Source organism: Protopterus annectens, chromosome 3.part1, assembly GCF_019279795.1.
Source record: "Protopterus annectens isolate FY-2018-M chromosome 3.part1, PAN1.0, whole genome shotgun sequence".
In the NCBI taxonomy this organism is placed as follows: Eukaryota; Metazoa; Chordata; order Ceratodontiformes; family Protopteridae; genus Protopterus; species Protopterus annectens.
Genome location: NC_056732.1, coordinates 40,253,497 through 40,277,099, shown reverse-complemented (window position 1 = coordinate 40,277,099; position 23,603 = coordinate 40,253,497). Strand labels below are relative to the sequence as shown.

Genomic DNA, 23,603 nt, shown 5'->3' with positions numbered 1-23,603 from the left:
TGCTTTTGAGAGGTCTAGGAATAGAGAGGAGGCAATTTTACCAGTTTATCTGGCCCCATTAATTGTTTCCATAAAGTATATGAGGGCAGTTGTAGTGCTGTGACCTGGCCTGAATCTATGTTGTGTGAGAGATAGGATTTGGTTGTTATTATTTTAGATACTTATCACTAAAGGAAAGCGGTTCTTTACAAGGACGTAAACAGTACCTTCACCACCTTTGTCAGGCATCGTGGTGAAAAGGTAACAATTAAAAATTGACAGCAACTTGCTTGTCTCAAGGCAAGGAATGTGAATGTTTGACTAGAAACTCTGCAGATAAGACATCTCTGCATTTGTTGTTAGTGACCACCTCAGCCTTCTAAGTCACAGAGCGGTAGAAAAAATGTCTGCTGTCAGACTCGTGCAGATACAGGAAATACCTAGTGATCCCGAATGAAAAGAGCATGTCGGCTTTGTTACTTTCTTTGACTGTACTTTATTACATTTGGCACAATTGTTCAGTTTGATAAGGGCGCACTGATCAAATACTCCTCCTTTTTATTGTGAGAAATGTTTAACTTGTAGATACGATACTGGCCAAAAAAGAAAAGGATAAAAGACAGTTTATACCTAGTTTGTAAAAGATTTACACCTGTACTCATACCTGTCAGCGTCGTTGTTCAACAATTCTGGACAAAGCCAAAAATGAGAGCATCAAAGGTCCATATCAGGGACAGTTGTAAATATCACCATAATTCACTTAAAATGTTAGAGAACCGTTCGGCTTTGTATCAAAATGCATCTTCTGAACAAGAAGTACGAAACTCGTAGGTTTTGTATTACTGATGGTCCGTAACCCTCAATAATGTACCAGGGAATCAAAAAACTTTACAAGAGATAGGACCAAAATACGAGGCAAAATGAGTGACATTCTGTACATTTTGGACAGTTTAGAGGTAAGCCTGTACTTTTTTAATGTCATTGCCTGCTGCTCCATTACGTTTGGTCTGCTGCATGCTAGCCTTTTCCCTCTGTGTACAAATTGCTCCTTTTACCAGCAGCTTGTTGCCATCATGGTCTACTCTCCCCGTTATGGTTTCTGTACTGGTTGCTGTCTTTTCTCCCTTTCTAGCCAACCTGCTGCTTTGGCTATTAACTCCATCCTCTCATGTTCTTCCTTCATCCCTTTATCCTAATAAATGGGTGGATGTCAGTTACGAGGTATGAGATGATGTGCTATAACTTTAAAGGTAGTTATTAACTTGAGGCCTGCATCATGTGACAAGGCCTAAATTCTTCAATCTAGAATAAATGCTAACGGCGTAATCATCCTAGTGTTTGTGTGTATTTAGTGCATTTATGCCATCCTGAACTGTTTCATAGTTAATAGATCAGAAAAATTCATCTCACAGCTCTTCTGGTACTGTTTTAGGCTTTTATAGTTTTATTAATTTTGTCTCACTATCAGCTTGTAGATTATGGATTAGACAGGTACAAGCCCCATATTGTTTTTCTGAGTATTGTTATATGTAATTTTTCTGGGAACACCATTTATAACAGGTATGTTATGATACTGTTGATAAGTATTCTGGTGGTTTGTAGATATTGCTGCAGTTGTCTAATTCTAAGTGAAAAAGGCCTTGTGTTATCATTTATTTTGTGCCATCATTTTGGTCCCAGACCTTGAGTATCACTTGAGATTTTTGGCTTTGAAAGTGGTACCTTTAACAGCTTTTATGACTGCTGCTGTTTGCACAGTATTTCTTTTCCCCCTGACCAGATGTGTAATCCTTCTTGGCCCAGTTATCCCCCCGTCAGTCTCACTGTGAGGGAAGCCAAATATCAAGGTCCTACGCAGAGCTCCTTAAAATGACACTGTGAGGCTGCCAGCGCAGTTATCTGGAATTTTGTAAATCATGATATGTCATTTGTGAATATTAATATGATCCATAGACTTGTCTTACAAATGTAAGAGAACTATATGTTGTGTATATTAAACTACTGGTGCAGAAGTGTGTGTTGAACTGTATGTTCTGTACTGAGCTTCAAGAATTTAACTACATTGTACCCTACTGGAAAAGAACAGAGTTAACTTGCAAACTTTAAGAAAAATACGGTAATTGTTTTATAATTGTGTTTATTTCTCAGTTTCACTGAAGGAGACAGGATGTCTACAGCTACAGGTGTCTTCCTATTGTCTTGAAACAGAAATAATTACTAGGTTTGGAATGTAAGGTGTTTTTATTGTGACTTCCTAGTAGCTGCACACCTGAGAGATAATCATTTTTCACAGAGAAATGTTAAATTCTGTTGATATCCGTTAGCCTGGGAACTGAAGACAGGTACAAACAGTCATGTCATCCAGCTGACCCAGCAGTAATGTTTTGATATTGATTTGGAAACTCTCTCAGAGACTATGCATTTTGTATTTGTCTTTGGACCCGGAAACATCCTCTTATCAGCACTTGCCTTGCTAATAGTAAGTAACCGGGGTACAGTAATCTCTGTTAGAGATAGATAGGAATATAGTAAGATTAGTTTAGATTTTTTTCTGTATTTATTTGAGACTGTCCTGCAATGCTGTTTTAAAATATTTCCTGTGATTCTGAACTCTGTAGTTACTGTGCTGTTATTGAATATTGTCTTGTTCTTTTATTATTTTTTATTAAATATATTTAAACCTTTTTTATTATGGATGGTTTGTTTAGAGATATTTAAGCTCATAACATACTTGCATATGTATTTGATGACACTGTATAGGCCACTCCTAAATAGCCTTGGCCTTGGTCACACTTACCTTTTGGATAATAGTAACATTACACAGTAAGATTGGTCACCATTTGGGAAGGGCCTTATAGTATCTGATAAAGAGCTGGTTGGTGGCAGTGCTAACTGCCTTTTAGTATGGGCAGAAGGGGGCATATCTAGTAAACCTGTGCCAGTTTTTCCCAGGAGTGTGCATGTGTTTGTATACAAGTCATATCTTAAAGTGTGTGTGTCAGCTACTTGGGCAGGGACACAAAGCACTGGTTGGACAGAGAGGGTGCTGGAGGTTTTGGCTTGACTGCTCAGCTGAGATCTTAACCCTATAGCTGTGCCAGTGGGGAGTCTTATTGGGGATATGGAGAGAGAAGGAGAAGCCAGCCCCAGACTGACTGTGATCTCTGTGTGCTCTTAAGGGAAATTGTACTTTACTGTGTGTGTAGTTGTCATCCTCCCAATGTGCACATCCCTCACTGGTGCTAGTGGTGAGGATTGAGGCTCCTTGATTACTGGGCCAGTGTAGGGGCGTCACATATTAATTGGTGGCATTGGTGGAATAGCCACATCACATATTAATTGGCTTGTACTGATGTGGTTATTGAATTCCTGTAGCCTGTGTACAATGGTCACTGAAGGTGTTTGCACTCTCAATCAGCCATGCAGTGAACATTCAGATTCATATCACAATTGTTTTTTTTTTGTTAGCTTAGTTAGTCAGGGAGAACAGGCAAGCATGTCAGCAGAGGAGTATAACAAGCTGACAAGTGGCCAGTTGGCTGAGATGAGCCTAGCTAAAGGACTGGTGCATGCCAGCCTGACTAAAGCAGACATGATTGCAGCTTTAGTCACAGATGCATCAGAGAATAGCAACCAGGAGGGCAATCAGATTGTCTGTGGAGATGTACAACTCTCAGAAAACGGACAGTTCAACCTTTCCACAGAGGACTTAAAAATCCGTCTGGAGTTAGAGACTTGAGTTGGAGGCCAAGCTTTTGGAAATAGAAGCAGCAGAGAGACTGAGACTCCTGGAAGCTGAGGAGAACGAGCGGCAGAGGCAACATGAAAAGGAGATGCTGACTCTTCGCCAGAGTCATGGAGGTAATGGGGAAGCGAGTAACCGAACCCCAAAACCAACAACGGTCACTGCATTTCTTCCACAATTTACAGAGGAGGATAGTTTTGATAGTTTCATTCATATGTGTGAGAGGGTATGTAAATGGTATAATGTTGACCAAGGGGTCTGGGTACGGTTCCTGACCCCCCTTACTCCATGGTAAAGCTGTAACTGTTCTTTCCAAACTCTCTGATATTGACTGTTTAAATTATAATGTTGTAAAGAACTGTTTACTAGAATTTTTTAAGTTAACACCTCAAGCTTATAGGAAAAAGTTTTGTGAGCATATATGCAAGGCAGATGGAAGTGTGTGTGAATATGTTGCTGAACTAAGCACTTATTTTCATGGATGGGTGAGTGGTTGTCAGGTCACCACTTTTGAAGGGCTGGCAGACCTTTTGGTGAGGGAACAAACCCTTAGCACTTAGCCTGAGGACATGAGAATCTGGTTAGCTGATAGACAATGCAGAGATGTGTTGTGGAAGAAGGGAGAGCTATACCTAGCAAACAGGGCATCACTGCACAGGAAAGGGACACCCACTGCTGCTCATGGGTCTAAGGGAACCCATAGTGGGCAGCCCAGACTGCCCCAAGAGAGTCCACCAGTAGCAGTGGAAGCCACTAGTCCAGGTAGACATCCAGGACCAAGGGCTAAATGTTTTAAATGCAACAGTGGGGCCATGTAGCATATAGATTTCCATGGAGGCAAAGTAGAGAACAAAAGGTGGGAGAGCCAGTAAATGGGAATGACAAAATGCCAACAGTACGTTATCTTGAGATAACAAGGGTATCAAACTACCATAAGAGGTTATATCCTATCTTAGTTAATGGGAAAGAGACCATGGCTAAGAGAGAGACAGCCTCTGACTTAACCATTGTGAAGTCTGCAGTGGTTGCAGAGGAGTACTACTTGCTTGGGCAGTCTACTCCAGTCAGAGCTTTAGAAGGGACCCCATTCCAAATACCTTTGGCTAGGGTTCACCTTGACTAGTAGGGTGGAAAAGGAAGTCAGCAAGTAGGTGTCTTTTGAGATTATCCCTGTAGATGTCCTGATAGGGAAAGATTTTGATAATGCAGTACCATGTGTGCATGCAGTTACAGTCAGGCATGGAGACAAGCATGTGGGTCTGGTAGCCTGGGGGAGACCCAGACAGACCGCATGCTTGCAATCAGGACTGGTGAGGTGGCTACTTCATAGAGGGAGCTACCCTGTAGCAGTGAGACTGAAGGTGAGCCACAACTAATTGTGGGTACTGATGTTCCCTTGGACAGAGTGACTGCAAGGTCAGAGGTGAGTAGTAGTACCCAGGCTGACAGTGAGGCACCTCTGTCAGAGGATACCCGACGTCCTGTGGAAGTGGAGCTGGGAAGGGTTACCAAGAGAGATGAGACAGGCTCAGCTCTCAGACCCTACATTACAAGGCCTGAGGGGGATAGCTAGTAAGGCACCTGATTCTCAAGGGAAGAGGGAATCTGTATACTGAGACAAAGGGATACTGTATAGAGAGTGGACACCTGAGGGAGGGCTAGTGGGTGAGAAAATAAAGCAGTTGGTAGTGCCCAGAGCCTATCATTTGGCACTTCTAGCCATGGTCCATGATATTCCCTTTGCAGGTCATATGGGCATAAAACGTACAAAGAGACGTATTATTCAGAACTTTTATTGGCCTGGGATTTCCAGAGATGTAACAGGGTACTGCAGGAAATGCGAGCAGTGCCAATAGGTAGTAAAGACAGACGAAAAGGTGAAAGCTCCCTTGATGTCTTTGCTTTTGACTGAAGAGCCATTTTAGAGGGTAGCTATGGATATTGTGGGTCCTCTAAGTTCCCTAAGGAAAAAGTATGTCCCAGTGGTAGTAGATTATACTACCAAATACCCTGAGGCAGTGATTCTGTCCTCCATTGAGGAAGAAAAAGTGGCAAATGCTTTGTTAGAGATTTTCAGCAGGGTAGGTTTCCCAAAATAAATACTGACTGACAGAGGTGCCAATTTCATGTCAGAACTGCCGGCTTATCTGTGGAAGTACTGTGGGGTGAAGCACTAAAAGACCACCTCCTACCATCCCCAGACTGATTGAGAGGTTAAACTCTGTACTCAAGATGATGCTACAGGCATTTGCAGACCAGTTTAAGAGAGAGTGGGACAAATATTTGCCCCATCTGTTGTTTACTTACAGAGAGGTTCCCCAGGAATCCACAGGATTTTCACCCTTTTAGTTGCCATATGGGCATAGGATGAGGTGACCTCTAGATTTGATTCGAGATGAGTGGGAGGATGAGTGTGAATCCCAAAGGTGTCTGTTGTGGCATATGTCCTAAACCTGAGGACAAGTCTCAGGAAACTCATGGGCTTGGCCCAGGAGAAGCTGGCAGAAGCCCAACAGCAGGAAAAAGGTCTGGTATGACAGGAATGCTCAAGCTAGAGAGCATGCTGTAGGGCAGCAGGTAATTGTTCTCATTCCTGTCAGACACAACAAGCTGCAGGCAGCTTAGGGGGGACCTACAAGGTCATAAGGAAGATCCGTGAAGCTAACTACATGGTAGAACTGATAGGCAGGAGGCAGGGGCACAAATTGTACCATGTTAACATGATGAACCCTTACCATGATAGGGAGGCTCTTGTGCTGAGTATTTGCAGTGGATTGCAGGAGGTCTGAGGGGGATCTGGTGACTGATCTCCTCAGTGAGGCTCGGACTGACACCTCAGTGGAAGGGGTAGCAATGTCCCAGCATCTGTCTCCTACCCAGGTTTGAGAAATCCGAGCAGTGTTACAGGAGTTTGGGGAATGTTCACTGGGAAATCAGGGTGCACCCACTTGGTGCAGCACCATGTGGATACAGGACCTCAAAGACCTATTAAGTAGGCCCCTTATAGGGTGCCTGAGAGAGTCAGACAGACTCTGAGGGAGGTGATACAGGAACTAGGGGTAATTCAGGAGTCCAGCAGTCCCTGTGCCTCCTCAGTGGTGCTGTTACCAAAGAAGGTTGGCAGCACCAGGTTCTGTGTGGATTACAGGAAATTAAATAGTCATACAAAGTCAGATGCTTACCCCATGCCTAGGACAGATGAAACCCTAGAGCAGCTGAGTGGGACTAAGTATCTTACCACCATTGATCCTACCAAGGGTTACTGGCAGGTGCCCTTGACTCCCACTGCTAGAGAGAGGTCAGCCTTTGTGACTCCTTTTGGCTTGTATGAGTTCACAAAGATACCCTTTGGGATGAAAAATGCCCCAGCGACTTTCCAGAGGCTGGTAGATTGTATCCTAGCAGGAGCAGGAGATTTTGCCCATGCTTACTTAGATGATATTGCCATCTACAGCCATTCCTGGGAGGAGCACCTTCAGCATGTCAGGGAGATGCTGGGCAGACTACAGAGAGCAGGGTTGACCATTAAGCCCAGCAAATGTCAGGTGGGTATGCCAGAGGTCTCCTACCTTGGACATAAAGTGGGGAGTGGTAAGATCAGGCCAGAACCTGCCAGAGTGGAAGCTATTCAGGCATGGCCTGCCCCTGTTACCAGAAAGCAGGTGAGGGCATTTTTAGGGACAGCAGAGTACTATGGAAAGTTTGTCCCCAGTTGTAGCATGATAGCTGCTCCCCCTCACAGACCTGACAAGAAAAAACTGGCCAGATAAGGCATATGAGAGGCATTTCAGAAGCTTAAAAAGCTTTAGGAGGACCTCCTGTATTAGCCAGTCCAGATTACAGCAAATAATTTGTTATGCAGTTGGCTGCTTCAAACCATGGGGTGGGGGCTGTACATAGCCAGGTTTCGTCAGAGGGAGAAGAGCACCCAGTGGTTTATCTTAGTTGTAGGCTCCAACCCAGGGAGGAATGCTATGGAGCTGTAGAAAAGGAATACCTAGCCATAGTGTGGGCAGCAGGAACTTCAACCTTATCTGTATGGAAGGAAAGTCACTGTTAGTTACAGACCATAATCCCTTAAAGTTACAGACCACAATCCCTTAACATGGCTACATCGAGCCAGCCAGCAAAATAGGAAGTTACTAAGGTGGAGCCTAGGGTTGCAAGCATATGATATGACAGTGAAGCACTGCAGTGGGGTTAGCAATGCCATCGCAGATGGGCTGTCAGGATTCCCAGATAGGCTCAGCCCTCTCAAGCAACGTTTCTTGAAAAACTAGCTTGAGTTTTTTTGGGGGGGGGGATTGTGAGGCTACCGGCCCAGCTATCTGAAATTTTGTAAATAATCATATGTCATTTGTGAATATTAATATGATCCTCTTACAAATGTAAGAGAACTATATGTTATGTGTATATTGAACTACTGGTGCAGAAGTGTGTGTTGAACTGTATGTTTGGTACTGAGGTTCAAGAATGTAACTACAGTATACCCTGCTGGAGGAAAACAAGAGTTAACTTACAAACACTAAAAAAATAAGTGAATTGTTTTACAATTGTGTTCATTTCTCAGTTTCACTGAAGGAGACAGGATGTCTACAGCTAGAGGTTTCTTTCTATTGTCTTGAAGCAGAAATAATTACTAAGTTTTGAATGTAAGGCATTTTTATTGCTTTGTGACTTCCTAGTAGCTGCACCTCTGATAGATAAGTATTTTTCACAGAGAAATGTTAAATTCTGTTGATATCTATTAGCCTGGGAACTGAAGGCAGGTGACAAACAGTGATGTCACCCAGTTGACCCAGCAGTAATGTTTTAATATTGATTTGGGAACTCTCTCAGAGAGTATGCATTTTGTATTTGTCTTTGGACTTGGAAACATCCTCTCATCAGCACTTGCCTTGCTAATAGTAAGTAACCAGGGTGCAGTAATCTCTTTTAGAGAGAGATAGGAATATAGTAAGATTAGTTTAGATGTATTCTGTATTTTTTTGAGACTGTCCTGCGATGATGTTTTAAAATATTTCCTGTGATTCTGAACTCTGTAGTCACTGTGCTGAATTATTGAATATTGTCTTGTTCCTTTATTATATATTATTACATATCTTTAAACCTTTTAATTGTGGTGGCTGGTTTGTTTAGAGATATTTAAGCTCTTAGAGTACTTGTATGTATTTGGTGACACTGTATAGACCACTCCTAAATAGTGTTGGCCTTGGTCACACTTACCATTTGGATAATAGAAACATTACACAGTAAGATTGGTCACCCTTTGGGAAGGGCCTTATAGTAGCTGATAAATTGCTGGTTGGTGGCAGTGATAACTATCTTTTAGTCTGGGCAGAAGGGGGCATAGCTAGTAAACCTGTGCCAGCTTTTCCCAGGAGTGTGTGTGTGTGTTTGTATATAAATCAGATCTCAAAGTGTGTGTGTCAGCTTCTTGGGCAGGGACATGAAGCACTGGTTGGACAGAGAGGGTGCTGGAGGTTTTGACTTGACTGCTCAGCTGAGATCTTAACCCTATAGTTGTGCCAGTGGGGAGTCTTATTAGGGATTTGGAGATAGAGGGAGAAACCAGCCCCAGACTGACTGTGGTCTCTGTGGGTTCTTAAGGGAAGTTGTACTTTACTGTGTGTTTACTTGTCATCTTCCCAAGGTGCACATCCCTCACTGGTGCTAGTGGTGAGGATTGAGGCTGTTTGATTACAGGGCCAGTGCAGGGTTGTCCCAGACACCACTACGGCATTAGCTGTCAGCTAATGTTTGGCTCATTTTATTCAGGTCTGTCGGATTACTGTTCTACTAGTGTCTGAGTGCAGAACATCAAAAGCTTTGCTAATCTGGAGCTAGTGCTGCAGAAATTGTATTACCTTTTGGACTTCTGCAAGATTCAAATAAAGACACACATTGCATTGGCACACTAGTTACTTACAAGCTTCTCTTTCACAATGTTTGAAATGGGCTGTGTGAGATGGATTAATTTTCTGATCTCATGCCACGTAGTGCTTTAATGACACTGATATTTTGTACACCTAGGGAGAACTTTGCTGTGAAGGCTTGTATTGTGGTGAAACATCTTGGAACTAGGCTGAAAAAAATGAACAACTGCAATCAACTACAGGTAATGTTTTTCTTTTCATCTGCTTTAAAGTGACATTTTTAATATTGTTATTTTTTCTTTTAAGTACATATTTACCTGTGCAGTTTAATTGCTGATCTCATCTGAAATGCAACACACAGACAACATGAGAGGACTTTTGCATTCATTCGATGTGCAATAATTGTATATAAAAGCACAGTTAAGTATGTCTGAGAGAAATTATAACCATGTTAAAAACTAAGATTAAATGTTTTGACTTTTTAAGATGGGGGTTGACTTAATTTTTAAGGTGTTTATATCATAGGCACAATGTACAGGGTTTGATTCTTACCTTCAAAGCATGGCTAAGCTTAAAAAGGTCTGGTCAATAGCCTAGTAGTCACCTATGAACCTAAGAGATTTTAGAAATGTTTAGGTTATAAATCAGCAGTGTGAAATGAATTTAGATTTCAGAATTGTATAACAGTTGTCATGATGGATGCATCATGTAGCTAACTTTGTAAAGTCAGCCTTCGTTCTTTTTGCTTTTGTTTTTGTTTTCTGGCTGTCTTGAGATAATTGTGAATTTTGTACTTTATTTTGACAGAATGATGACTGCGGTGGTGGTGCTGCGGTAGCGTTGTCGCCTCACAATAAGTCGTTGTCCTGTTCGATTCTCAGCTAGAGCGTCTTCTGTGTGGAGACATGCGTGAATGGGCGTACCTTCGTTGAAGGTTGTGCGTCAGGGCTGGCAACTCAGCATGTAAAAATCCACTGCCAGTCATTAGCGGACCGGAGTTCCGCTGTGGCGACCCCCAACCGGGAAAAGCTGAAAGACACAACATTTTGTCAGAATGATTACAGACAGAAAGAGAGACAAGACCCCTCCATTTTGGAATTTTATTCCCACCTTGAATATACTCAACTTAATGCCTAGAACACAGACAATCTCCGATTCCTCAAATACAAAGACTGAATGGAATGCAGGAACAGTCCTGGGACCCCCCATACTGTCGTAGTATTTTTCATAAGATATTCTGGGATCCATGATCATATACCTTTTAGAAGCCCACAGAATGCTTGCAGACAGGGACCCCTGCCGTAACATCAGTGGTTACAGAACATCATACTTCATATGGGCGAGACCATATGATTGACATTCTGTAATGTCAAAAAAACCCCCATCAAAATCTGTGTTGTTGCAGGAGGGCAAGCAATACCAACTCCTTGATCACACTGTGGTAGGGAAAAGGGCCAATTCCCTAATCCCTGTTGTATGGCGATGTCCATAAAGGTGCTTTGACTTTTCCGAAAGTCAGTCATATGGTCTTAGGTTCATTGGTGATTACTAAGCTATTGACCTTGGAAACCTTTTTATATATATTTCAGTTTTGTCAAAATCCCACAATCCTCTTCAGTATCTCTTTGAGGGCAAAGAAATGATCTACTGTTCTGTGACCAGGACATCAGTTATACTGTTCTGCCTGAATCAGAAGTTTGAGTATTGAATAAAGTTTTTCTGTCTAGTACTCTGGCATATGTTTTCCTAGGAAAGGTTTGGGATATGATCCATCTATAACTGAAACTCCCCTTACTGACATCTTTTTAAAACTAGTTGCTACTACCTTAGTTTGCCAGCCAAGAGGCACTGTCCCAATAATGCAGTACACCTTTTGTCAGTCCAAAGGTTCTGCAATCCCATGCAAATCTTTAGCAAAATTCCTAAAAATTAAATCAGTCATAAAATATGTTTTACTTCTTAAAATACTTGCATTGTACAAATGTATTTAAAATAGGGGTTTTCAGCGTCTGTTTTAGTGCTTTTAAACTATAAACAATTTCCAGTCATCCTTATTAATTTCCCTGAACAATCATGTCATGCCATACCAAAGAAGAGCATTTGTTTTTGGTCTACTGGAGCTTTTTTTATTTATTTTTTAGTCTTGAGAGAGACAGACTAAAATCTTGATGTTAGTGTAGTTGAAATGGCTTCAGCTTATGGCAAGAGTCCACTTATACAGTTTATTTTATTTTTTAATTAATTAATTGGCTTTGAAAGAACAGGACTTAGTAGCTGATGCCAGTGCATTTGGAATGTTTTTATGCATTCCTTAGATGGAGATTTTGCACAGCAACTATGAAGTTTTATTTACCCCCCCCCCCAAAAAAAAATAAATAAATAAATAAATAAAACACACTGGTTTGGATCTGAAAATTGACAATTGCCACACATTGATCAGTCTCTGAAAAATTGTCATGTATTTTAAAATAATGAAAACTATCAACATTACAGTGTGCATTTACTAACTAAAGTTTATCCTTTTAACTTTTGCAGTCTGCATTTTTACTACTCTGCTTAAAGAACAGAAAAAAGTTTTTTGTGCTTTGCTCAGATACTGACTATGCTCAGAGAATACAGGGATCTGTTTTAAGATTAGGACAAAATAGCTTAGTGCTAAAAAAACAGCAGCTCCCTCATTTATGAAATATTCCCAAAAAGTTTTGAATTTGTTCAGTTTTGAATCAAAAGATTAACTCCTCAACTTTGCCTTTCTCACATTTTAGAATACTGTCTTACTGGCCGCCTGATGCAGAGGGATAGAACTTGGACTATGACCCAGATGACCTGGTACTAGCTGTCAGGTCTAGATGGGTAGAACCCTGTTTGTGACCCAGATGACCTGGTAGTGGTTGTTGGCTGTATAGGATTAGAACCGCGACTATGACTCAGATGACCTGGTACTGACTGTCTGGTATAGAGGGCTAGAGCCTTGACTATGACTTAGCTGACCTACTACTGTCCATCTGGTGTAGAGAGCTAGAACACTGACTATGACCTATTCCTAGGTAAGCATAGGTCAGCAGACAATTGTATACCTAGCCAGTAATCAGGCAGTAACCACAGGTAAGAATCAACCCTGTACCTTGTGCCAGGTCAACCCCTTAACTGCTATTCCAAAACCCATCCCTGCTGACCCAGGAAACCCAATACCGACTGTCAGGTGTACAGGGGTAGAGCTCTGACTGTGTCCTAGCTGGCCTGGTACTGGTTGTTGGATGTAGAAGGCTAGAACCCTGACTATGACACAGATGACTTGGTACTGCCTGTAGAGTGTAGAGGAATAGAGCCGTGACTATGACTCTGATGGCCTGGGAGGATAGAGCCCTGACTATGAAACAGATAACCTAATACTGACTGTCTGGTATAGAGGGATAGAGCCCTGACTATGACCTTGATGGCCTGGGAGAATAGAGCCCTGACTATGAAACAGATAACCTAATAATGACTGTCTGGTATAGAGGGATAGAGCCCTGACTATGACCCAGATGACCTGGGAGGGTAGAGCCCTGACTATGAAACAGATAACCTAATACTGACTGTCTGGTACAGAGGGACAGAGCCCTGACTGTGACCCAGATGGCCTGGGCTCTTGAGTGTGGAGGGATAGAGTCCTGATAGTGACACAGATGACCTAATACTGGCTGTTTGATATAAGAGGGATAGAACCCTGATTATGACCCAACTGACCTAGTACTGGCTGTAGGGTGTACAGGGATAAAACCCTGAATATGACCCAGATGGCCTGGGCTCTCAGGTGTTGAGGGAGAGAGTCCTGACTATGATTCAGTTGCCTGGTAATGGCTATCTAGTGTAGAGGGATAGAACACTGACTATGACCCAGATATCCTGGTACTGGTTGTTGGATGTAGAGGGAGAAGAACCATAACTGTGACCCAGATGGCCTGGGCTCTTGGTTGTGGAGCAATAGAGCCTTGACTATGACTCAGATGGCCTGGGCTTTAGGTGTGGAGGAATAGAGCCTTGACTATGACCCAGATGACCTTGTATTGGCTGTCCGGTGTAGAGGGATTGAACCATAACTGTGACCCAGATGGCCTGGGCTCTTGGTTGTGGAGACTTATTGGCTGTCCGGTGTAGAGGGATTGAACCATAACTGTGACCCAGATGGCCTGGGCTCTTGGTTGTGGAGCAATAGAGCCTTGACTATGACTCAGATAGCGTGGGCTCTTGGATGTGGAGGGATAGAGCCTTGACTATGATTCAGATGACCTGGTACTAGCTATCAGATACAGAGGGATAGAACCCTGAATGTGACTCAGATGGCATGACAGCTGTCAGGTGTAGAGGGACAGAACCCTGAATATGACCCAGATGGCCTAGGATCTCAGGTTTGGAAGGATAGAGCCGTGACTGTGACAGGTTACCTGGTTCTACCTATCAGGTGTAGAGGAATAAAACCCTGACTATGACCCAGATGACCTGGTAATGGCTTTTGGGCATAGAAGGACAGAGCCCAGACTGTGACCTAGATGGCCTGAGGGTTTATAGCCCTGACAATGACCCAGATGGCCTGAGGGGATAGAGTCTTGACTGTGATTCAAAAGACCTGGGCTCCTGGGTGTAGAAGAACAGAGCCCTATGGCCCAGATGACCTGAGGGGATAGAGCGCTAACTTTGATCCAGATGGCCTGACTGGATAGAGACTTGACTATGACCCCGATGACTCTGTGGTTGTTTTGCAGTCTGGATGCTGAAGGAACTCATTTTATAGGGAGAGGAAATGAAAAATGAGCAGCTGATGCCATCTTGGTCATCCCAGAAGGATGGTGGAAGGGTGCGTATCTTGGGGAAGTGTTCCCAGTTACCTAACTCTTCTGTGGCGACAAGTGAATGAAGTGGGATGCAAGAATTTTCTAGAGGGCAGAGATGGCTATGAGGATAGCCACTTGTGCTAACAGCTGATTTCCCACAAGCATGGATTGTGCACCTCACCCTGAAGCACTTGCTGAGGCACATGCAACAAAATAAAAATGTTTAGGATAACGGCCCACTATCATGCGACTCCAGTCCCTTCTGAGCGGCAGTAAAGGTGGGATGACTATGATTCAGATGACCTGGTACTAGCTATCAGATACAGAGGGATAGAACCCTGAATGTGACTCAGATGGTATGACAGCTGTCAGGTGTAGAGGGACAGAACCCTGAATATGACCCAGATGGCCTAGGATCTCAGGTTTGGAAGGATAGAGCCTTGACTGTGACAGGTTACATGCTAGTGGCATGATTGAATAAACTGGATGGTTGGGTGGAGAGGCCTCAAAAAGAATACAAAAAATATCCACAAACTAGTTTAATAACACTGTCTTGTTAACTTACATTTAGTAGTGCTTTGCTTTGGAATTGAGATTTGACTCTGTTGTGATTTCTTTTGTCCAACCCAGAAAGAAGCAAAACAATTAAAACTTGAGATCTGAAATCATCAGGAAGGGGGAAAAGAAATTTCAAGAGTTTACCTGGAGGTTCCATATGTTTAGACACTACCTCAGGTGCTGGAGAAGAGATTCTATGCCATTTAGAAGGCTTAGGGGCTGGTCTGACTACTTTAAATGTGTGGTCCTTTGAACATTTTTTAGACCAACAAAACAGTAGCTTTTGAGACAAAAGAGGATGAGCCTCGTTAGACAGAGTTCTTTGTACCAGATGCAGAGTAAAGATTGTGATACTTCCTGCGCGTGAGTACAGAGAAGGAATTTAAATAGACCACTACACTCCAGCAGCAAAAATCTACTTCTAGCGACAAACCCAAGAGCTCAGCAGGAGAAGCACTATTCTCCTGCATCATATCCAGATTGTGGAACAGTCCCCCCCCATAACCACACTACACTACCTTCTTGCAATCACTTCAAGACTGCACTAAAACTCACTTAAAAAGTCTCTGGTTATGCCCGTGCACCAGTCCCGACTAGTAACCCTCCTTTTTACCTCCCCTTCCTCTCCCCTCCCTTAGCTACCCTGCCTCACACCATCTGATTATTGCATTCCTTCCTCTGCAGGCTCTGACTCACCCTCCCCTTCCCTCCTCACTCAATCTCTCAGACCTGTTACAACATGTTTAACTACCTGACTTCATCTCAACTCCAAGTACATACCCAACTGTTACACCTAGCTTCCTCTCACTACCACGTATACTACTCACTCAGTCTCCTCTATCTGCCCCTTCTATCCCATTAGCCCTTCTAGTATCTTTGTGTAGAGCATCTGCTTTGTATCTGTTTGAGTTTAGTGCAATATTTGTATATAAGATTTAGGTTTATGAGTTTAGAACAGTATCCGTTTGAGCTTAGTTGCCATCTGTATATACATCCTACCTTTATTCCTAGCCTCTTGCTAGATATTGGTATATCTGTTCATTACCATGTTTCATATTGTATGTATATCTAATGTGTGCTGAATTATATATTATTTGCTATTGTATGCATATTAAATTGTTCTTCTTGTACTCTGGTGATCATTTATTGTTCTGTGGAGCTTTTCTCCCCAGGCCTCCGCTGAAAAAGGACCTGTGTCCAGTTGGAATTTCCTGGTAAATAAATAAATACAGCTAGAGCAGTTTGGGGGATTGTGTCAAACTCACAAGCAGATTACATATTGCATGTGCTAAATCTGAGGAGGAATCTTCTTCCTGCAGTCACACTTAAAGAAACTGCGCCCCATCTTGAATGGGGAGGGCTGCCAAACACAATACCTCTAAGAAAAAAATAAGGAAAAGTAACTAATCTCTAAACACTAAGATCTAAACTAAATAATATTTAAATACTAATATATAAATATTTTTATTCAAGAGAAATGATGGGGACTGTTAGAACTTCTAGGCCAAAAATAATAAGGAATACATTCTGACATAAAATATTCTTATAAATATGACAAACATTTCAAAAATGAGAAATTGACAAAAATTATAGGAACAAGAAAACTAAAACCACTAACAAATCAAAAGTTAAACTCTCAAAATCAGTAAGAGCAGCCTGGGGCCATTTAGGAGTTTGTCCAAACACTAACACAACAACAAGGCGAGAGCCCATTATGTACTGCATCATTACATAATGAGAATACATCATGGAATAGGAGAAAGGTACGTAGCCAGAGAAAGCTGTGTTTTTCAAGAAGTCAAGTTACCAAAGATGGGCCTACTCTTACCAGATACATTGGTCATTGCATCTATTGCAGTGCTTTCTAAAGTCTCATTTTATTTCTCACTTCCTGCTGTTTCATATATTGCCTGACATTAATTGATAAGTCACTTGGCTAAAAAAAACTAGCTGCACACAATCCCATCATGACCTAATGAGCAGTGGGAGTTAAATGGAAATTCAGCAAAATGAGTTATATGTAGGAACAGAAATGAGTTACACACATGATCATAGTCTTTTTTTCAGGCTTTTACCCGAAACTTTTAAAATACATTTTTTAATTACCTTTCTTTATGAACTAAATTGGTGTAGAATTTTAGTTCCTACATGAAAAGTAATTTTATATAACAATTATTGAACTGCTGTGCAGAACAGCGTTGCACAATATCTCTGTAGTAGCTCATGTGGGAGCCTGATGACTTTCGTTTACATTTGAACTCTATTTTAATATACAGTGTGTGTTTCATGTTCCTGAACATTTATTTTTCAAATTGGAAAAGGACTTTAAAGGCGAAGAAATGCATTTCAAATATAAATGTAACTTTCTGTAGTTTCCCAGGAAAGATCTTAACTGCTTGCATGTAATTCAGTCACAGAGGCTTTTGGAGAGAGGAAAGTCAAGGATTATAAAACGTAGTTAAAGGATGCTTGAAATAAATAGATGACCAGAGAACTCTGAGGAAGCTGTCATTAATATGCAAACAATTAGTCGATCAGTCCTATACTGGTAGTTATTAATTGTTATTCTGTTGTGGAAAAAAAAGTAATGTAATCTTATGTAAGACATGCATTCCAAAGACATGCATCTGGAGCATTTCTCCCTGGGCCGCCGCTGAAAACAGGCTCTGTGGAACCTAGTCGGACTTTCCTGGTCAACAAATGTTAAATAAATAAAATAAAAAAATTAAAAAAATGTAAGGCAACTGTACCTGTTTTTCAGCGGAAAGAAAATTCTGCCTTTTAATTTCTCAAAATCTTTTGGGTTTCTAATACCATGACAGGAATGGACTCCATTCCAAAGTCAAAGTACGATTGAACTTCATGAAATTAGTATTGTTCCAGTCTTTCATGTCAGCCAGAAGTACTCTTCGCAGCACCCACAGTGTACCCAGTAATGACTCCTTTTGCAATTTGTATGGAGTTACATGTATTGGTTTGTTTGTGTCTTTCGGCTTTTCCCGGTTAGGGGTCACCACAGCGAAACTTCGGTCCACTAATGATTGGCAGTTGATTTTTATGTACCGGCTTGCCAGGCCTGACGCACAACCTTCATTGAAGGTACGCCCTTTCACGCATATCTCCATGCAGAAGACGCTCTAGCTGAGAATCAAACCGGACAGTGTCTTACTGTGAGGCACCACCACCGCGGTACAGTCTAAATATGAGTGCAGATTTATTTTTATAAGACCTGTCGCTCCTGCTACTGTTGGAACTGACTGGGTATCTTTCTTCCACGTTGCTCTCGTTTCTGCCTGCAAATCCTGATATTTTATGACTTTGTGTCTCTCTGTACACAAGACAGTGTAGTCACTGGGTGTGATGATTTCAGTGATCAGTGCTACTTTTGTCTTCTTTTCATGGATCACTATATCTGGTGTTCTAGCATCTATCTTTTGAACAGCTGGTAATGGATGATTCCATGTAATGTAGACTTCATTGTTTTTTATGATGCTTTGTAGCTTATGTTTCGAGTGTTTTTCAGCCAATTCAGTACCATGTTTGCAGAATCCCCAGTGCAACAGTCTTGCCACATTATTATGCCTTTCAGTATACAGTCCTTTTGCCATTAGTATGTCACAACCAGCAACGAGGTGTGCAACTGTTTCCAATTCTGATTTACAAAACATGCCTTTGTCTGTTACTCCCACATTTTCAATAGAGTTTGTAAACCAATGTGTACGTAGCCCACTATCTTCTGCCGCCAATATTAACCTTTCATGTTTTGATTTGAATTCGCCTCTCCTTAACCATTCCTGCATTCATTCCTGATCAACATGAGGTTCTTCCAGAAGTTTTCTATACTTTCAACCATATTTATGCATTTTCCACATTTCTTGCCTTCTCATCTGGTCCTTAACCGTATTCTCTTTCTTTTGTTTTTTTTGGCACATTCGGTTGCTACCTGATTTTTATCTACTTCTGGTTTGATTTCCATTCCTGCTTGACGCTGATATGCTTCTGCTAAACTAAGCAGGGAAGTCATCTTAGATTTATTCACCTTGTGCTTCAAATCTTTCACTACATTTGGGTCTTGTGAGGTCAGCAGATATGTGTGGAGTCCCACGATTGCAGATCTATACATGTAATCAATTTAAAGGAGGCCCATCCCTTCTTCGGAACAGGGAATATATAGTCTTGGTATGCACTGTTTTTTATAAATCTTTTGGTGAGGATGATGCATCCTTCATGTTTTCCTATTTAATCTATCCAACATGTTTTGGGGCCAGTCATTCACTTCAAAATTGTAAGTTAAGACAGGAAGAGCAAATTGGTTTGTAGTTTGGATTTTGTTCATAGATGTCAATGCTGTTTTCAGGATTAATTTAAGTCTTCTAAAGTATTCTTTCCCAAGTTATATTCGCATTTATTCATGTTTTATTGTGGCCCCCTTCATCAGTCCCCAAATATTTATATACTCCCTCTTGCTCAAGTTTTTTTATATCACATTCTTGTCCCAAACTGATGTTTTCTTGGTGCTGCAGTTTTTCTGCTTTAAGGGTTGCTTTTGCACATTTATCAAGACCAAATGACATTCTTATATCATCTGAAAAAGTTTTGACAGCTTACAGTCGTGCTTTCAGTTCATCATCATCTGATGAGCTATACAGTTTTAAATCATTGACAAAGAGAAGATGAGAAGTCTTTACACTTTGTTGTTTTCTAAGAGCCAAGTTATAGCCATGGCCTAAGCTGTTAAGTAGACACCTTAATGTGTTAAGGGCAAGGCAGAAAAGCAGCGGTGACAGAGAGTCACCCTGGAATATCACCCCTTGGATTTTTTTTCCCTGGAATAATAATTTGTCCTTTATCATGACTTAATTGCAAAATAGTCTGCCACTGTTCCATAGTCACTGTAATGTAGTCGATCAGTGTAGAGTGTATCTTAAACATTTTTAAGCACTCTTTTATCCGTAAATGTGGGATACTATCAAATGCTTTTTTGTAGTCAATCCATGTCATACTTACATTCTTCCTCTTTTTACAGTTCTCCACTATGACTTTATTTAACAATAAATGACCCTTTGTTCCATATGACTTTCTTTTATTGCTCTTTTGTGCTATTGCCATGATTGAGTTTTTTCTAAATGACTATAAACTCTGTCAGCATCAATTTCCGTGTATAGTTTATATGTCGGCAGAAGGCAAGTTATTGGTCTATAGTTTTTAGGGAAGCTTGCAGGTTCACTCTTAAGTAGGAGCATTCTTTTTCCTGTTGTTAGCAAGATTGTTGTCTGGTAAGGGTGCATATATAAATAGTTCTTACTCATGGCTAAATATGCAAAGATGTTAATACTTTCAGCCAGAAGTTAGGTACTACATCTAGGCCTGGGGTTTTCCAGTTAGAAGCTTTTCTTAACTTTGTTTCAGTTTCTCTGTCTGTTACTTCATCCCATTTCATATCCTGTACATTTGAACTTCTTATTCTTCCTTTTGCTTCCTCTATCCATTCAGCATTGTTATGTTCCACAGGCTTTTCATATTTATCCAAACTGTGTTTCTTTGGTGGTGGTTTATTTCCTTTTGCCTTCTTTCCCAATTCTCTATAAAACTTTTTTGGGTCATCAGTAAATTGCTTATTTTGTACTTTTCCTTTAGATTTATCTGCAGATCTTCTAAGTTTTTTCTGACTGTGCTGATATTTTGTTTATTATTTGTGATTGTGCATGATAGATCCTGATCTGTTCTGATACTGCATGTTGCTTTTATCACGCTATCTTTCTGAGCATTTTTGATGATGTGTTCCGTCTTCTATACTCTTCTACCAGTGACATGTCTTGTCTTAACTGATTTATAGCTTCTCTGTTAGACACTTCCATGATGGCATTTGATTTCTCCCCTTCCTTTCCCTTACTACCTTGTGTTTTTGTGGTAAGACTTTATCTGTTATTAATTTAGCTGCACAGTAATAAATCCTATTTACCTCTGTTACACTGCAGGAATTTCTACGAACTGTCCTAATTACTGTGTTCATTTGTTTTATTAAACTTCTAAGATTTTGGGATTTATTGACTTGTAGTTTGTTTCTTTCATTGATCTTAATATGTCTGTCCATGTCTATTAAATCTAGCAACTCCTTTTCTTAGCTCATGTTCTTCTAAATTGAGAGCACATTCTTTCTTCTCTATTTCCTGCGGGCATTCTACAGAAAGTTCCAGAGCATCTTCCTGAGCCGCATTCTCTTCAGTTTCATCCTGTGTCATGCATTATTCTTTCATACGAGAACTCACTGGCTTATCACTCCACAACATTGACTGCATCAGAGTTGCCACAGTATCCTGTTGGGCAACTCCAACTAAACTTTTGTACTGATTTCCTATGGAAGGCTACAAGGTATTTTCATATGACAACTGATCAGATGTTTCTGACTCCATTGGTTTCACCTTAATTTGGGGATCCATTGCTCTATCCTGCTGTGGTGTTATCAGAGATAGATCTTCTGCACTAAATCCTTCACTTCACAAGTAATCCATAATCTCAATTCCTATTTCTTTAACTTCTCCATTACTAATCCTCTTTTCTGCTTTTCCTCTTTGTTTTCTTATTTTTTGTATTGTAAAATTTCCATATCTAGATGGCTTTGCCTGTATTTCTGTTCAGATATCTTTGGTGCTGCTGTTTTTATATTGATTAGTTTTGCTTTCTCCTTTGTATAAATATTGCACCATATTAAATATCATTTTCTTCCCCATGTCCGTATTTCTTATTCAGATGTCTCCTGCTCCTCCTGTTTCTCCTTACTTGGGGGACTCGTTGTTCCGCCATGCTGTGATGCAACCTGTGTTAGAACCCCTACACTAAATCCTTCACTTTGTAGGTATTCCATAACTTCAGCTATTTTTTTAACTTCTGCTTTACTAATTTTCTGTTCTATGTTCTCTCTTTGGGATCTTATTTTTTGTATTGTGAATTTTTCGATATCTGGATGCCTTTGCCTGTATTTCTCTTAGAATATTTTTGGGGCAGTTTTTTTGTATTGATTAATTTGGCTTTCTTCTTTGCATAAATTCATCCATCTAGCCATTCACAACCCCTTTTTCCCATTTTGCACATGGAATTGGGGTGTCACTTCAACAGTGACCATCATCTAGAGCCAAGGTTTACACCGCCGGGTGGTTAGTCCTGCCACAGGGTCAAATTGCACCATATCAGATCTCTTTTTCTTTCCTATGTCCATATATTTTATACCTTTCAAAAATCTCTAGATTTTCTTGTTTATATTTTCACACTTCCTCCATTGCTTCTTTTTTTGAAACAGTCCAAGGTTTCTTGGTCTGTATAGCGTTTTTCATAAATCTGTTGTATTAATGAACAGAAATTTGCATGTGAAGCTTCTGGCAGTTTTTCTTGCAGCAGTATTTTTTTTCCTCTAATTTCTCTCTTAATCTTTTTGTATATCATGTGCCTGGAAATTCTGGGCTTTTGACATAATAGTAAGAATACATAATTTCTTTCTTATCCTCAATAGTCCACTCTATTGTCTTTATGGCTCTTCTTTGGCCTATCAGTTTTTGTGATTTTTGTGGACTGCTACTTCTTTCTACGACAGGGAGGCCATCCTCCCCCTGAGCCTGGCCCCATTGTAGGAATGTTTCCGTATTTTGAGGATTCTACATTGTCATTTTTTTCCAGTCCTGGCACCGGTGCGCCTACCAGGACTTGGCACTTTTTTATCCTGGGTCTTGTGCACCCAGCTATTTTTTTTATTTTTGAACCCACTTCTTTCCATGGTATATGCTATATAAAGTGCAGTCTGTATATGCGTGTCATCTTGGTGAGATTTTGTGAACAGCAGTGCCCACCTCAGGAAGGTGCTCCCCAAGACTTGAGCATGACTGCAGTTACAGCAGTACTACTCTCCTTTCCTTGCTGATTTATCATCTCTCCACTGGCGTTTCCAACGCATCCTCAGTACATGCTTGGGTTTCCTAGGTCTGATCAGCTGTCAATATGGACCTGACTTAACTCCAGTTGTTGATCACCTGACAGCTCTACCCCTCCCTTGACCATATGGCTTCAGATCTGTGGACATAGTTACAGAGTCAGTCATTGACCTTTGGCCTAAGTGCATTTATGAATATTCTTTTCTTTCAGCATGGTGTTTATTATGGACAGTCCATAAACAGTAGAGAAGTCCAAAAGAAATTCACCACTGAGGTTCAGATCAGGGAAGCTGTTCCCTTCAAAACACCCATCCAGGTCTCTAGCTTTTTCTACATAAGCAATGAAGTCTCTCAGTAGAATTAGAGAATCCATACATGATGCCCTACCAAGAACTTATATCCACATCTGTAAGATGAATCTGTTCTCTGAATAGCTGTCAAACAGAAGATGGTTTCTTCCTTTTTTGGAACTCATAGTCCCTATAGCCACATCTGTAAGAAGAATCTGTTCTCTGAATAGCTGTCAAACAGCAGATGTTTTATTCCTTTTTTGGAACTCATAGTCCCTATATCCACATCTGTAAGAAGAATCTGTTCTCAGAATAGCTGTCAAACAGCAGATGTTTTCTTCCTTTTTTGGAACTCATAGTCCCTTCTTTCCAACAGGACTTCAACATTCCCTCTTTTTTTAATTAAAGTGAAATTGTTC

At 40.9% G+C, this 23,603-nt stretch overlaps 1 protein-coding gene across 2 annotated transcripts in view; it reads left to right on the top strand.

The window, feature by feature from the left end:
- Nucleotides 1–23,603, top strand: part of LOC122797979 (acetyl-coenzyme A synthetase, cytoplasmic-like) — a 1,448,208-nt gene that overhangs the window by 773,120 nt on the left and 651,485 nt on the right. For both annotated transcript variants that reach the window (XM_044066533.1, XM_044066532.1), the window contains exon 7: nt 9,758–9,842. In XM_044066533.1, coding sequence (XP_043922468.1) covers nt 9,758–9,842 — 85 coding nt within the window. The remainder of the gene's footprint in view (nt 1–9,757; nt 9,843–23,603) is intronic.